The sequence below is a fragment of the Capra hircus genome, chromosome 25 (assembly GCF_001704415.2).
Source record: "Capra hircus breed San Clemente chromosome 25, ASM170441v1, whole genome shotgun sequence".
Taxonomy (NCBI): Eukaryota; Metazoa; Chordata; class Mammalia; order Artiodactyla; family Bovidae; genus Capra; species Capra hircus.
Window position 1 is genome coordinate 3,815,247 of NC_030832.1, and position 15,470 is coordinate 3,830,716.

General features: G+C 48.4%; 1 protein-coding gene across 1 annotated transcript in view; it reads right to left on the reverse strand.

Moving 5' to 3' along the window:
• GLYR1 (glyoxylate reductase 1 homolog) overlaps window positions 1-15,470 on the reverse strand; it is a 31,571-nt gene that overhangs the window by 12,854 nt on the left and 3,247 nt on the right. The window contains exons 4-9 of the mRNA XM_018040143.1: window positions 8,168-8,306; window positions 7,379-7,621; window positions 3,781-3,867; window positions 2,863-2,919; window positions 2,098-2,148; window positions 1,937-2,010 (exon numbers count right to left, since the gene is read on the reverse strand). Coding sequence (XP_017895632.1) covers window positions 1,937-2,010; window positions 2,098-2,148; window positions 2,863-2,919; window positions 3,781-3,867; window positions 7,379-7,621; window positions 8,168-8,306 — 651 coding nt within the window. The remainder of the gene's footprint in view (window positions 1-1,936; window positions 2,011-2,097; window positions 2,149-2,862; window positions 2,920-3,780; window positions 3,868-7,378; window positions 7,622-8,167; window positions 8,307-15,470) is intronic.

The following is a 15,470-nucleotide window of genomic DNA, read 5'->3' on the forward strand; positions in this document are numbered from 1 at the left end:
CCTCGAGGTGCCGACTTTGAGCACCCTGGGATCCATGACACGTAACAGGCGCCGCACGTGCGGAGCCCCCACCGTCCTGCACAAGCCGACACCTGGTGGTCACCTCCTCTTCCTGGCTTCAGGCTCTGCACCACCTTTGCTCTCTTCATGCAGTCAGCAGGGATGGGCTTCACCACACCTCTTCAAAGCCTCGCCTGCTCTTTGGAGTCAGTCTTCCCCGGTATGTGGAGTCTTCTCCTGAACCTTTTCCCCACACTGCTCCACCTGGGCCCGTCCTGCTCTGCTCTCTCCACGCCTTCTAACTGCAGGCCTGTTATGCTCCTTCTGTGACTAAAACTCAGGTGGTCAGTACGTGCTGCTTACCTGCACTTGCTGCAGCTCGCTTGCTCTTTCCTGCAGCCCCAGAACTTGGGGCTCATAGCTGCCACATGGTTCTATGGATGATTTTATCTTGCTCAAATATCTCTTCTTGGTTCCTACAATTCTTTATCTCTCCTTGCACAAGACAGGGTTAAGCAACGCCTCTTTCTTCATTTACTACCTCACGGTCTCGCTTCCAGCTTGTCTCTCTCTCAGCTCTAATGTTGTCTGCAGCTTCTTCACTCTGACCGGCATTATCCTTCAGTATCTTCAGTCTCCTGGGAGCCATATCCGCAGCCACCTCTGCCAATGGGCTCAAAGGTTCTCCTACCCTTGCGGGAATACAACACTCTCATGTTTTCTGTCTAGCCTACTCTAAGTCACCTGAATCAAATGCTGAAAATGGAACCCACCACTCTCCTCACCAAAGGTATAATCTGTTATTCACAGCTATCTGGGTGGCAATCAGTTTCCTCTAGGATTGTAAATCGTGACGACTCATTGTTCAGTGTTCCAGGACACCCAGAAGACCTGGGGGTAAAGTTTCTGTATTTGTGCATGGCAACTGACAGTTGCTCACGGTGTCCCTGAGGCAAGGAAAATGTGGACCAGGTGCACTGGGTGCGATGCAGCTAATCTGCTCAGTAGCTGGCTTTACACTTACAATAAAAAAGGATTTGAGTGATGGCAGAAAACACTGGACTCTGTCCTCAGCCTGGAGTTGGATTTTTAAAAAAAAAGCCAACACATTGCTCATTGATTTAATGGGCAACACCCATTCCTCCTTTAATTAGCACATGCCTCCAGCTCCTTCACACCACAATGGAAGTTCACCAAATATATCTGGTTGAACAAGTGACTTCAACAGCACAAAAAAAGTGTTTTTAGTCTGACAAAGAACCGCACAGAAGACTCAGATGGGAGATTCAGACGTTATTTAGGAGAATGCTCCTGCCTTAAGAGCCCTCATCATCACGACTGAGAAGCACAAGGGGCCGTCAGAATGGAGGTAAAGGCGAGGGTGGATGCCGCCTAAGGCCTGGGGACTGCAGTCAAGGCTCCCCACTTGTCTGGGTGGGGCAGAGGGCAGCCAGCAGGTATGCTGGGAGGACGGGGGAAAGCAAACAACAGGCTGCCTTCATTTCTCGCTCCCACCTGCCCCCACCGGGGCCAAGGTCAGGAGTTCTTCAAGTGTCGTCTCCTGATGAGCAGCCACTCATCTGGGAACTGGTCCACCTGAGACCGACTGATCCAGAAACTCTAGGGGTGCAGCCCAGCAACTGGTGCTTTACGAAGGGTCTTCCAGGTGGTTCAGGAAGGTCTGAGAACCACTGACCCAAGTGTTCCCAGCTTAGGAGACTCACTAGTGAGCAAATCCATAGTACATTCACAGGGCAATTTCTGTCTCCCGCAAGTCAAGTTACTCCCAGGCAAATCGTTCAGAATTATAATTTTCCCTTTCTCTTTCCACTTAGTCCCAGCAATGGCTGGGATACAACCCTTAAGAAGCTGCCTTGAAGTCACCCCCAGACCCACAGAACCAGAGCCCAAGGAAGCCCTCCCCCAAAGGCCCTACTTTTTGTCTGTGGGTGTGACGCTGCCATTCACCGCCGTGCTGTCTGCGGCCTGGATGGAGGTGGACCCCGTCTCCTGGGGGAGGAAACACAGGTCGTCAGGTGGCCTGCCAGTGCCAGGCCCTGGTGAGAATACAAGTGACGAGGCATAGAACCTACGTACCTCTTCACATATTTTCAGCTTCTTTGTGATTGCCTGGTAACAGACAGCTGGCTAATAAAGAGGGAGTGAAAAAAAATCACTTATTAAACTGAACATTTAACTGGTCTTAGTTACTATTTCCCTACTGAGGTGAGACCCAAAACGGAAAGTTAAGATCAAAACTTTGGTGTCCAACTTTGCTGAACTCCAACACATGAAAACTTAACTTGCATTACTCCAGTTCTCACGTGGCTCTACAAGCTGCTTTCTGCTGGTGATGACGCTGAAAATCAGAGGTTTATATGTCCAAAATTATAGGCGTGGCCAGTGTAGCTCGCCTTGGAATCCTGACGTGTCGACTCCAAGGTCACACACCATCAGCAGATCCTATGAGGGCTCAGTCTAGCTGACAGCCCTGCGGAGACACCTGGGGAAACCGCCCCCCACCCCCAGGGCTCATGGAAGACTGCCTTCATCCAGCAGCACTGGCCACCCGTGGGTGTGGCCACCCGTGCCAGCTCCTGAGGCTGGCTTTCTGTCCTAGACTCTTGAGGGCAACCACAAATGTCTCAAGCACACAGCCACTAAGTTTTAAAAGCTTCTTTAGGTTCCTTTTAAATCTTAACAATGCCTGATTCATGAGTGGTCCTCTATATGATTTAAATTTAACTAGTTGCTCTGGACAGCAGTACAGGCAGCAGACTAGGGTGAGGCTCCAGCGAACCAGCACTCTCCCCTCAGGCTAGCTCCTAACAGAAGATCAAGAACCTCAAGGAACAAGCTTACCTTCTCCGTTTGGCTGAGCAGGAAGTGATGGAAATGAGGGTCTGCATCTTTAACAGGCTGAAATCAGAAAATGATTGAATAAAACAAGTTATCTTCCACCAGAGGTCACCTCCTTCTACTGATAACCAGTTTCTCCTCTGGCTGACACACCTTTGGGAGCTGAGCTTATAACTACCTGGAAGCTCTTTTCCCACTCTGGTTCTAAGCCTTTTATAAACAATGCCCATTCCAACTGGAGGAACACTGGCTTCAAGTGGAAAAGAATGGATGTTTCTGGCAGGCTGGTGTATAAATCACTCCCAAACACTGTGGAAAAATAATTAAAAAGTGTACCAGTGATTTTTAAATCCAGCATTCACCAGTCACTTCAGATGACCCAGCAGATCAAGCCAAATTCTCAAGCTCCTCCAGTCACAGGATTTTGGCCCCCTCGTACCTGGTGCCATATGCTCAGAGGGTTAATATTAACAGGAAGGAGGAAGCAACGACTGCAGGACTTTCAAGGGCTTTTCACAAGCAGGTCCAGCAGCAGGGGAGCAGTGGGCGCACCCACGCCAAGGATAAGGCAGCGTGCAGGTGACCAAACATAATAGCCACGCACGTGACCAAAGTGTCTCTATAACGTACCAAGTGGGAAAAAACTGCAGAATGATCCCACTTTTGTAAAAATCAACACTACTCCCCAAAGCAAAAACCTGTAACATGGATATGTGATTATACGCCTGATGGTTAAGTGGGTATGCCAAATGGTCTGGAGTGAGTTAAATCAAACTTGACAGCAAGCCTGCGCCAGGGTGGACTCACACACTTCTGTATTCATTGGCAATTAAAAAGTGTCGGGAAAAGCACACCACACAGTCAGGCTGGGAAACCAGCTTTGAGGCTGTGCTTGTCATGGCCCAAGGGAGGGGTCATTACCTCGCTCACGTTAGGCTGCCATTTAAACGTGGCCGTGGGTCCAGCCATCATCCCCTTCACAGTACTAGACTCAGGGATGCTGAGGTCCTACAGAGGGAAAGACAGGTGGTCACAACACTGTGGCGCCTCAGGAGCAGGTGTCTTCCTCGCTCAATTGGGGGCCCCTCTTCACTGCTCTGCTTTCTTTAGTCAAACTCCACCCCAAACTACCCTAGCCAGCCTCAAGGTCTCCCCAGGCACAGCTCTGATGACTGGAGAAACAGGGCAAGTCCTTGTCAACACAGAGGGAAGACTTCTTTTCTCTGGTCCAGAATGACAAATGTGTTCCTGGGCCAAAATTCCTCAAGGATGGAGGGAACCTGAAAGACAACTGTGGTCTGCAGTGTGATCAGCAGGTCACAGGGGAAACTCCTTATTGCAAATAACGAGCATTAGGAAAACAGTACTGGCTTCAAAAGGAATCCATCGTATCTCAAAAGAAACTAAGGAAGCCACGTGGTGCAGTGAGGAGATCTGCCCAGCATTTTAGAGCCACTAAGTGACGAAGCCAGAATTAGATCCTGGGGCGGTCAGGATCCACTAGTCCATTCTCCCACCCCCCCCCCCCCACCCCGCCGGACAGAAGGCAGGCGCCGTGGGGGCAGGGAGTCAAGAGCTCAGTGCGGCAGGTCAAGCTCTCCACTAGATAGCTGAGGTGAAGTGTCAGGAGGGCCACCGAGGCTGGGAGACAGCAAGTGGGGACAGGGACACGAGGTAACCCGTGGCAGAGGAGCAGGAGCAGACGACCTGTACAGCTTTATCCCTAGATCTCCAGACCGGTGCGGAGATGAGCAAAATGAAACAAAGCAGCCCAGAGCAGTGCTGCCCCAGAGAAGCTGCTGGCATGATGGACGTGTTCTGTATCTGCTCAGTCTAGGTACGTGTTACTATGGGGCACCTGTCATGTGGTCAATGTGACTTGAGTAACTGGATTTTAATTTGGGTTTAATGTAAATTAATTTAAATGTAAACGGTCACTAGCCTAGTGACCACAACAACAGAACAAGCGTAAGGCAGGAACACAGCTGTCCACCCAGCACTGAGCAAAGGCCTCCACTCCTGATTCCCTGCCTGAGTCTGGATTTTTAGGAGAGCCTCACAGGAGAGCTCTGTTTTGTCCTGTGGTCCATGCCCAGAGTCCCAGTTCCCCGCTCAGGACTCGAGCCCCAGAGAGAAGGCAAGTGTGCACCCCCCGAGCATGGCTCCCCCATGGAGCTGGACACAAACCCAGTCTTCGCCTTCCCGCACGTAATCAACACCCCTGCCGTCAAGCTCAGCCTTTTCTGTTAATCCTCACGGGACAGAGGATTATAGCTCAGAACAGCACTCATCTGGGGCTCTGCCCAGCTAGACTACTACACCCTGCTTCAGCGAGGAGCTCGCCAGCCAAATGACAATCACTATAGCAACATACACGCTTGTGTGAGAAGAGTCTCTCCACGTAAGCCTGGCAGCAGCCCCCAGGAGTGCACTACAACCACCACACTCTCACTGCACAAAGGCTGCTGCTGAAAAATAATAAATGTGCAATGTCTGTCAGATGTATAGTGCTGCAGGCACTGTCTTATGTGCTTGGCTTGTGTTACTCATTTAATTCTTGAAACAAACCTAAGAGGCACTATTATCTTCAATGACCAGACAAGGAAACTGAGGTGAAGGGAGCTGGCCACGGTCGTACAGCTGTAGCAGGTCATGGAGACCCCAGGGCCTCCTCCTTACCTCTCCTTCATACCTCCCTTTACCCCAAAGAAGCTGTTTCCCTTCAGGGTGAGCACAGGAGGTGGTGAGATCCCTGGTGTGAGATGCCGGACAGCATGCATTTGGAGAACAGATAAAACCAGACAGCCCAGATTTCTGTGGGTCCGCAGGAAATCAACTCAATTGGATCAAGCCAGATCACATCTCCTGAAAGTCCTTCATGCCCCACACCCGGCAGTTTCTAAACTCCCCTCACTCTAGCCGGAGGTGCCCACCACTCAGCTGCTCTCATCTACTGTGTCTTGGGTCACTGAACAGCCAGAAGGGCCCGCTCTAACGGTTGTACTGCGGCAGCTGACAGGCTGAATGTAGCCCAGAGTGACGTTCCTTTGTACTTAGAAGTGTTGTAAAAATTTGAATTAGCTTCTAACATTTAAAATAGGAATATTTCACTTAAAATCTGTATTTCCAGCTTCTCTTGAGAAAAACCAAAGGATCTGGCAAAAGTTGGCTGGGAGTCCGAGGGTGGGGCATGGCCTTGCCAGACGGCAGCCGCCGCCATCCTAACACCTTCGGCTCAGTCTCGTGCCTAAGCACCCTCTTCCCGCCCCTGCCTGGTCTCGCTGGTGTCGCAACCTGTGCGCCTCCATCTGACATCCAGCGCTTCGTCACCGCCCCGTCATCCCAGGTCTGTGCCAGCCATCTGGCTTCCAGTCTCCGATCCTGCTCTAACCACCTCCCTCTGTGTGCTGACAGACTATCTGCTTCACCTCAAATCTTCCTCCTTTGGCTCCCAAGACCCACACAAAGGTGAGAGGTATGTTACTTCTGCCTCAACTTCCCGTCGTCGGCTCCATCCACTTCTTCCAGCCTTGAGCTGTGGGCATTCTCTCTGCAAAGCCAAATTCTTCCCTCCCCTCTCCTCTCTCCTGGCTTTCCCTCAAGACAACCACAATCAGGGCTCTGGGATCTAATGTCCTCTCTAGATATTCGCTCCCCAACACCAACATTTCCGTCCTGTGTTCCTGGAAGCCTCCGTGGTAGTCTAGACATCGCTCAATGTCATTACATACAGAACCGGTCCTCTCGCCCCAAAAGCCAACTCCTCTGCTCAGAAGAAAGGCAAGTTTCTCCCGGTACAGACTTGAAATCATCTCCCCTCCCCTTTTCTCATCATCCCCTATATGTAACCAGTTACCAAATCTTGCCAACTCCTCCTCTGAAGTGCTTCTCACATAGCTCCTTTCAGTATTTGCTAACGCCCCCCTCCCCCTGCCCAAGGAAACCCCATTATGAATGAACACCTGATGTTACCCTTCTTATCGGCTTTGAGCCTTCCTTCACTGCCAGCCGGGCCCTGTAACACACAGCCTGGCGCACACTGCCACCTCCACGTCCAGCTCTAACACCTTCACACCACCCTACTGACTCCATGGCAGTACAACACTGCTGACGCAGACCTGGAGGCTCTTCACGACCTAGTGACAAGCTGCCTTTACCCGTCTGCCCTCCTCCTCGTCCTGTACGAGGACTGATACTATGCCCGCCAACATCAAGCCCATGTGGGTTGTGCCCTTCGTCCGTGGAAGGCCTTCCCTTCTTTCCTGCTTAGCCCTTGCACGCTGGCTCAGTGGACCCTTCTACTCCTGACCATGTGTCTGGTTGAATGCCCGAGTTCCGTGTTCCTATTTCATGCCTGTGCGTCCAGGCGGTGCCCCTTCCCTGTCTGCAGAATTCTTTAGGGCAGCACAGAGCAGGGGGCCCTACGTCCGTTCAGGGAGCTGAAGCACACAGGAGAGCTCGACTTTGCCCTGTACGAAGGACAGTCACCAGTCCCAGAAGCTACAGAGACAGAACCAACCTTCTCGTCCTTGGGGGGCCGACCCCGCTTCCGGGGACTCTGCTCCTGGGCTCTCTTCAGAGGGGACTTGGAGCCTCGCTCTGAGGAGCCTGAAGGCACCCTCTTCTTTCCTTCTCCCATGTTCTTCTTCACCTTCCCTTCAGACAGGCTAAGCTTGCGCTTCTCATCACCTGAGATTGGCCTACTTCTCTCCTCACTGGAATTACGCCGATTCTTGTCATCAGCAGAACTGTGGGATGATGTCTGTAAGTTTAATAATAATAGTGATAACCAGCACAATGGCTGCTACCATCGCGACCCCTATTTACACGGGCCGTGCCCTGTGGTGAGCACTTTCTGTACATGCGTCATCCACATGTTAATCCTATGAAGTAGGTGCCGCTGTCATCTCTGCTTACATTTGGGGAAGTAGAGTAAAATAAAATTCAGGTCATTTGCCCACAGTCCCCAAACTGGATTTATATTCAGGCAGTGGACAGATCCCAGAGGCATGCTCCTAACCTCCATAAAAGGGAGAAGGCCTGTGCTATACTCAAAAGCTGAGGGACTTCTGCTGGGTTCAAACGACTTTCCTGAGGGCAACAATCTATTCCAGAAAGGTCAACCAGATGCATGGAGTTTCAATCTGATCAGCAAAATGCTGATGCCTTAGACCTGAAGTAGCTCTCTCCCCACTGGCATTTCATGAGAATAGAGTTTCAGGTTCAGGTGATATTTAATCTGTTAGTTACTATGCAAAAAATAACCAGCCCGGAGTCGGCACAAAGTGAGAATCATGGGGCCTCTCACCTGGTCCTTCCCTTTGGCTCTCCTGAGGAACTCCTCCACAGCGTCCACAGCTTGCTGGAATCGCTTCCCCTTGTTGATCTTTATCATTTCCTCCTTATGTGCATGATAGGGCTTGAGCTGTTCCACTTTGATCCAGGCACTGGCAGAAAACACACAGAGCAAGGACATGATCTACACTGCTTGTGCCACAAAGTATCAAAGGCCTCATCCCAGCAGAGCGCAAGTATCCATTTGGTTACACTGGTCTTCGAAACAGGCCTGCCTGTTTTCAAAACATACACTGCCCACCCCCTAGACTCTTGAGCCTAAAAGTATGTTTTCCGGAAACAAGTCAAACTACCACCACCACCAAAATCATCATCCTCCAACTAAAGTCACTGTTGCGGGTTGTTTCCACTATCCTTCACCAGGCTTCCATGCTGAAACACACACACACTACCATTAGCTCAGGACCAAGGAGACCTGGAGATGTGCTCCCACCCTCACTAACACAACACAAATGGCTCCACGTGGATCCTAGGAAATCAGGACTCTTGGCACTATCAACCATAGCAGCACCACTGCCAGTCAAAAACCTCAGTCAGATCGATGACCTGTCAATCCCAAGACTCAGGAATGCTCCGAGAGCTAAAGAAAGGCAACAGCTTAAAAAACCTGCTGCTCCTGCAGGCGTCTGCAGTCTCGGAGCTTGTGTTTGTTCATGAATGATTGTACCCGGGGCTACTGAACCACATGAAACAGGTGACACACGGTTCGGAACAAGGGCAGCAATCACAAAAGGAGGCTTTCAGAAATAAAACTCTGCCTGTGATTAGAGGAACATACTCTTCAGATTTTGATTCCCACCACCAACGCATTACATGTGAGAATGAAAAGAGCCATCAACCCTGGAATAACTGGCCTGCCACACTAACCTGCATGAATCTGCCCCCACTGGCTTTTGTGGTTTCCTTAAATGACGGTCAGTTTCCAAAACAGCATACAATGGAGAGAATTATAGGCTTGGCAAGGTTAAGAGTTTACTTACATATTTTACCCTGTAAAACTCAAGAGGTTTCATAGCATAACCTTCAGAAAAAGTGGGTCAGGTCAAGGATATAGAAATTGGGCTATTACATGAACTTAGGCTTCTTTCCTTTAGAGAAAGCTGGAGAATACTCACTAATAACAGTCGAAGCGCTAACTTCTGCACATAAAAATAGTGCTACCAACCCAGCAACAGTCACCTGCGCTTCAAGTGTTGTGCTAATGGTTGTAATAATGGGTCTGTATAAACACCACCTCTGGAACCATCAGTCTGCTAACCAAGACTAGGCATATTATCTGTGGGTAAACAAGACGAAGGAGAACAAAACAGCGACTGGGGACTCAGACGCTGGTCTCACTGCAGGTTTCCAAAAAGACGAGGTAAGCAGGTACCTTCCAAGTGACCAACTCATCCTGAAGTCTGAAATTGGATGTAACAGACCCCATAGGTCCAATCTATGAGGAGGAAAAATGGAATTAAATTGATCCCATATTATTCAGCAAGTGTGTTTACGGCATTAAGGCCAAACCACCAGCACAATCAGATGAAAAGCAAGTCAAACTTTCAGATTAACTGGGAGCTCTGAGGTGACAGATACTCAGTATCAGTGACCTCAGAGACCGACAGTCCTCAAAGAGACCTCCACCCTCTCCCAGCTTCAGGTCAGCTGCTAAGACCTGCACGCATTCCTGGCATAAGACGGACAGGGTGGTTTTAATCAAGCCTCCCTGAGAAAGGACTGTAAGAATCCTAAGAGGGATTCCTAAATCCCTCTTCTCCAATCTCCTCACACTAACACAGGACTCCGAGTAAGTGGAAAGGTGAGGATATTTGTGGAGGAAGCCCCAATGAACCCAGGCCTATCTTCCATTGAAGCATTTTAAGTGGATTACTGAGTTCTGCCAAGAGAACAGTAATAGTCAAGGTTCATTTATCCTAAATAAAGACTAGCATTTGAGATACTAAAATGACATTTTCCTCTCTTATGACCATCTTTGAAAAGTGAAAATAAGTTTGCTGAAAGAAGCGATAGTGTAAGTATGACTTCAAGAGAAATGTTAATCTAAGAAATCACCTCCTGCTGGAGAAACATCCTGTCATCTTGGAAAAACAGTAAATAAAACACGAGCCCAGCAGAGCCCTAGGAGGATTATCTCCTGAAAGCACGAGGAACTGAAATTCACTCTGGCCATTTCAATTATTTTTTCTCCAAAGGCAATATTACAAAACTCTGTCTCCTTAAAAAGGGTGTGCTTTTCAACTGGAGCTTCAGTAAGGCCCTACTGAGGCCAGCCAGGCAGGGACTGGCATGTAACTGGTGCTCAATAATTACTCAGTAAGTGAAATCTTCCAGGCATGTCAGGGAGGCTGGACTGCTGGCCTCTGGGCTAAAACAACAGATGACTGTGCAGGCTTCTTGTGGTTGTTGCTGTTGATTTTATGTTTTTAAAGTGAGCATTCTGTTTCTTTGCTTGATTTAAGTTGCAAGTTTTGATTTCCCTCAATGTGCTCCCAATGCCTAGACAGAGTTGCACTTTTTCCAACCAATTTGCTGTGGGCTGTCAAAAACAAACAAACAAAAAAACAAACAAAAAACACAAATAGTCAAGTTGTGTCTAATGAACTGGCTTTGCTTCTGTATTCAAGGAAGTTAATTACACATTGTTTGTAGAAGTAAATGCCCAACAACAAGCTAACTGGCAATCAGCGAGGTCACTATAAAGAATGAAATGGAAGGTCCCTTAAGATTCTTGGCTAAGTGGAGAATGGCAAGACACAGAGCAGTGTGTGCGGTGCACGAGCACTTGCACTAAGACGAGGAAGAAGGGACGGGCAGCTTCCTGATCAGCACCCAGTGTCTCCTGAGGCACTCTCGGAAGACACTAGTACAGCTAGATGCTCAAGTGGGCCAGACTTGAGCGGAAGAGGAGGAATGGAACTTTCTCAACGGTTCAAAGCTTGATTTGGGCATAAGTATCTATTAATCTTAAAAAAACTACAAATCATGGACTTCCTTGGTGGTCTAGTGGCTAAGACTGCATACTCAGTGCAGAGGGCCCGGGTTTGACTCCTGGTGGGGGAGCTAAGATCCCACAACAAAGATCCGGAACAGCCATATGAAAAAATAAATATTAAAAATCTGTATAAACGAAATAAAATAAAATATCCCTTAACAAATCAACAACAAGGGCCCATGCTGTAGCACATGAGCTATTTCTACTGAGAAGGGGGCTCTCCCCCATGACTTCCTTGTGTAGGTCTGCTCAGGTGGGTAGCTACTGCCTGGCTCCCGATGTAACTGCACCTGTAACACAGCCAAGAGCAAACTTACCCTGGTAATCTGATACACCTCCTACAAATACTTTTCGTTTGAGAACAGAAAACTTCCCCTAAGTCACTCTCTGATTATACACTCAAAATGAATGTAAAAATCTCACATTTTCAGGCTTCTCTGGTGGCTCAGTGGTAAAGAATCCTCCTGCCAATGCAGGAGACACGGGTTCAATCCCTGGCCACAGGCTGTAGAGTAACTAAGCCCATGTGTCACACTACTGAAGTCCTGGCAACAAGAGAAGCCACCACAGTGAGAAGCCCTCACACCACAGCCAGAGAAAAGCCCGCCCAGCAACAAAGACCCAACACGGCCAAAACCCCCTCACATTTTCACTTTCATAATTCTGACCCACCTTCCTCTTGATTAAAACTAGACTACACAGATATCCTAGTGAAGAAGCCAGTCTATGAATGATCTCAAACACTCACGTATATGTCTCAGACTCCCGGAAACAGTGACCTGAGAGGGGAGAGAATGTACAGGCAGAGGCCACAGGTGAGAACAAGTACATGGTCAGACAGGTATGTGTGCCCTCCATCTGGATTTGGTGAGAAGTACTTAGTAAATAACTCTCAGCCGGCCCTCCCCCCAGCTTAAACCAGTCACAGAGGCTGAGGATTACTGAGTTGTTACAGGTCCTAGTCTAAACTATTCAGAAACCAAGACACCTTCCCTCGAATGCAAATCAAAAGACAAAAAACGTCACAAAACAGGTAACAATTTCAGTTAATTACAAGCAACGCCTATCATACAGATGTCAACAAAGACTTGCTTATAAGACATAGAAAATTTTTGTTTCCAAAACTTGACAACATTCCCCAGTGCAGGATAAAGCTCTCAAGCTGCACTGCCACCATGGCCAGCCACTGCTTTCCACGCTGGCGCCCCCTGCCCCCGGGGCACCCTGCCACGCGGAGGGCGTCTCACCTGAAGGGCGGGGGCCGCTGCCAGTGCTCTCGAGGATCGCGGCTGTCCAGCTCTGGCAGAAGGACACTGCTGGCTCAATTCAAACACCGGAGCAGTGGCTCTTACTCCCTGCCTGGCTCAATCCTGCAACCATTACATGGTGTTGGAGGCAGGGAAAGTGGGTCAGTCAGGCAACAAGTGAAAGGGGGATGCTCAGATGGGTCCAACCTGCCGTGCCCCTAATTACGAGGCACAGATTTTTCTACAAGTTACTGATATTTCAGCACTCATTTAGACACCTCACAACCAGCCTGTCCCACCTTATATCTAGCTTGATGTAAAAAGAACTTCAGGCTGGGACCTCGGACGTATTATCACTTAAGTCCTTAAGTTTCCTGGCTCTCAGTTTCTGTATCTGTTGAAAAATAAGAACCGGAACAACTACCTTGTTTTCTGAAAGGGCTGTTGTGAGGATCAGATGTGAAGACTGCTATAGAAAGAGCTGTTACGGATTTACACAGTTTGCCCACAGTATTCTTTGAACTGGTTTGTTTTCCGTGGGTTTTGCACACCTGCAAACTGAATGAACTCCCTCCATTCTGCCACCCATGGCCACTGAAGAAACTTTGAAACCCTGAGCTCAGTTTCTGCTCTGACGGGCAACCACCTGTTCAAGGTGGGCCCTCATGCAACAGGGATTTAATCCTGGGCTGTGGTCACATGGTGGAGTTCTCTTCCCCTCTGCATTTTCATGAAACAGAAAAGGGCTGTGGGCAGGCCCCATGCAGCGATCCAGGCTCGGAGAGCGCAATCGGGCCATCTTGTTAAGTCCTTCCCGTCACAGAGGAGGCTGGCTGGGAAGGTCTAATCCTCTCTTCCTTTTTGCGAGGGGGGAGCAAAGTCAGGAATGAACTCTGTTGCCATCCTGGTGACATCACTCCCGGGTCCTCTCTTCTTGGTTCTCTCTTTCAGTGGGAGAGAAACAAAATTTTCTAGGTTTTGGAAGGAGGAATAGAAAAAAAATCAGGTTTCTAAAAGATAGGAACACGTCCACCGAGGTCAGGACACCATAACCGACAGACCCTCCAGGATGTGCAGGAGCAGGCATTAAGGGGAGGTAGTCCAGCTTCTGCCGTAGCCACTCACAGCTCTGTCTGTCACAAAGCAGTTCTCACCCCTAAAGTCCACTTGCATTTCCTGTCTGAGCTGTATCTCACACAGCCCTCCTTACACACAGTCCTAAACACAGCCCTCCTAAACAGCCACACAATGTTTACTCTACTCACAGCGCCCTTTGTCAAAACACCTGAGGATTCATGATCAAATCAGTGTTTATCTCCTTAAGGTCAATTATTTCATCAATTCTGCTCATGTTCTTTCCTCAGTTTTTGCTTCTTCACATTAAAGAGTTCTCTCTGTCACCTGACTTAGTCAAGAGGACAGACAAGAGAGCACACAGTATCCCTGGCTAGGAACAATGTAGCTTTTCCATAAAGGTGAAACAATGTAAAAATAAGAAACAAAGAATAACAAAAACAAAACATCAGCCAAACAAAAAAAGGTGGCATAATGTATCATTTTGTGTTCCAAGCCATTAAGGTCACAGACCACTCTTCTTAAACACAGATCTCTCCACATCCTACCCTACCATGGGCAGGGTCCCTTTCTTTCTCTCTCATATTGTCTTTACTTAAAGCCACCTGCTTCTCATCAACTTTTTTTTTAGTAAGAGATCTAACCCTAACCCAATGTTTGTTGAACACCTGCTCTATGCCAACCAATACAATGAGTAAGGGATGCTACTTTCTTATAACTGCAGGGTAGAGTGTTGTCCCCACATGTGGACAAGGACCCAGATGTTTAAAAGTCAAACAGCCCAAATCACAGAGCAAGTGAAACTGGTATCTGAATATACATCAGGCCAGTAACAAGGCAATGGCACCCCACTCCAGTACTCTTGCCTGGAAAATCCCATGGACAGAGGAGCCTGGTGGGCTGCCGTCTATGGGGCTGCACAGAGTCAGATACGACTGAAGTGACTTAGCAGCAGCAGTAACAATCCAGAGCTCTGTCACCAAAGTAATCCACTACTAAGAAATAATCTGGAGATTTCGCCTTCAGAAGATACAAAGAATCTAAACTCTGCCTCAATGCTGACCACTAAGAACTCTTCTCTGGTTAGAGAACTGCTGGAGATCCTTTCCCTTTGTTTCCTTTCACTAAGGCAACAGCTTAGCCACAAAAAGTTAACATGTTAGTCTCCCCTTAATGGCTTTTTATGAAGAACAGTATCAAGGAAGTTTAGAAGGTTAAAGATATTATATCTAACCACTGCAGTGTATGGTGTATCCGCTTCCTTATGAGTCTCCTCAAAGAACTTCTTAACATCATCACCATCACTAACACGCTATTTTTGTGTCCAGAAAGCACATCTTTTTCACTGGCTTCACTGGTCTGCCTGGCTGAGTACTTGAGTGCTGAGATACACTCAGCTCCCATTTTCTGTGTCCTATTTATACACAGGGACAGTTTATTTCTCTAGACTTTCAGCGCGTTAAAAATTATCATAAAAACACAATGGCTTTCAGGTCCCCTGTAAGCTATTTAACTCTCCACTTTCTATGAGTTCCCATTTGTGTTCCAGACTGGTGACTTCTTCATTTAGCTAATCAAGGTAGGCCAACAATATTGCCCTGCTCTCCTCAAGCACAGGTTCTTTACCTCTGGGAGGAAGTCTTTCTCTGTCCACACGTTCAACTTATCTCCCAGTGGTTTATGGTATCCTCGCTGCCTGGAATGCCCCTACTATTCCTCTCCAAATTCTACCCATCCTCCAGAGTTTGATCCAAATCCTGTCTCTTCAAGACGACTCCTTTGACCCCTGTTCAAATTTCTCCTTGCTGTTCTCGACTTCTCCTTGTTCTAGAATCCTTTAATAATTCCACTCCTTCTACACTTGGTCCCATCTGAAGTGTTTATGTCTTGTTACCTCAGTTCCCAGAAGACAGGGACCATAGCGTTTGCTTTCCCAGAAG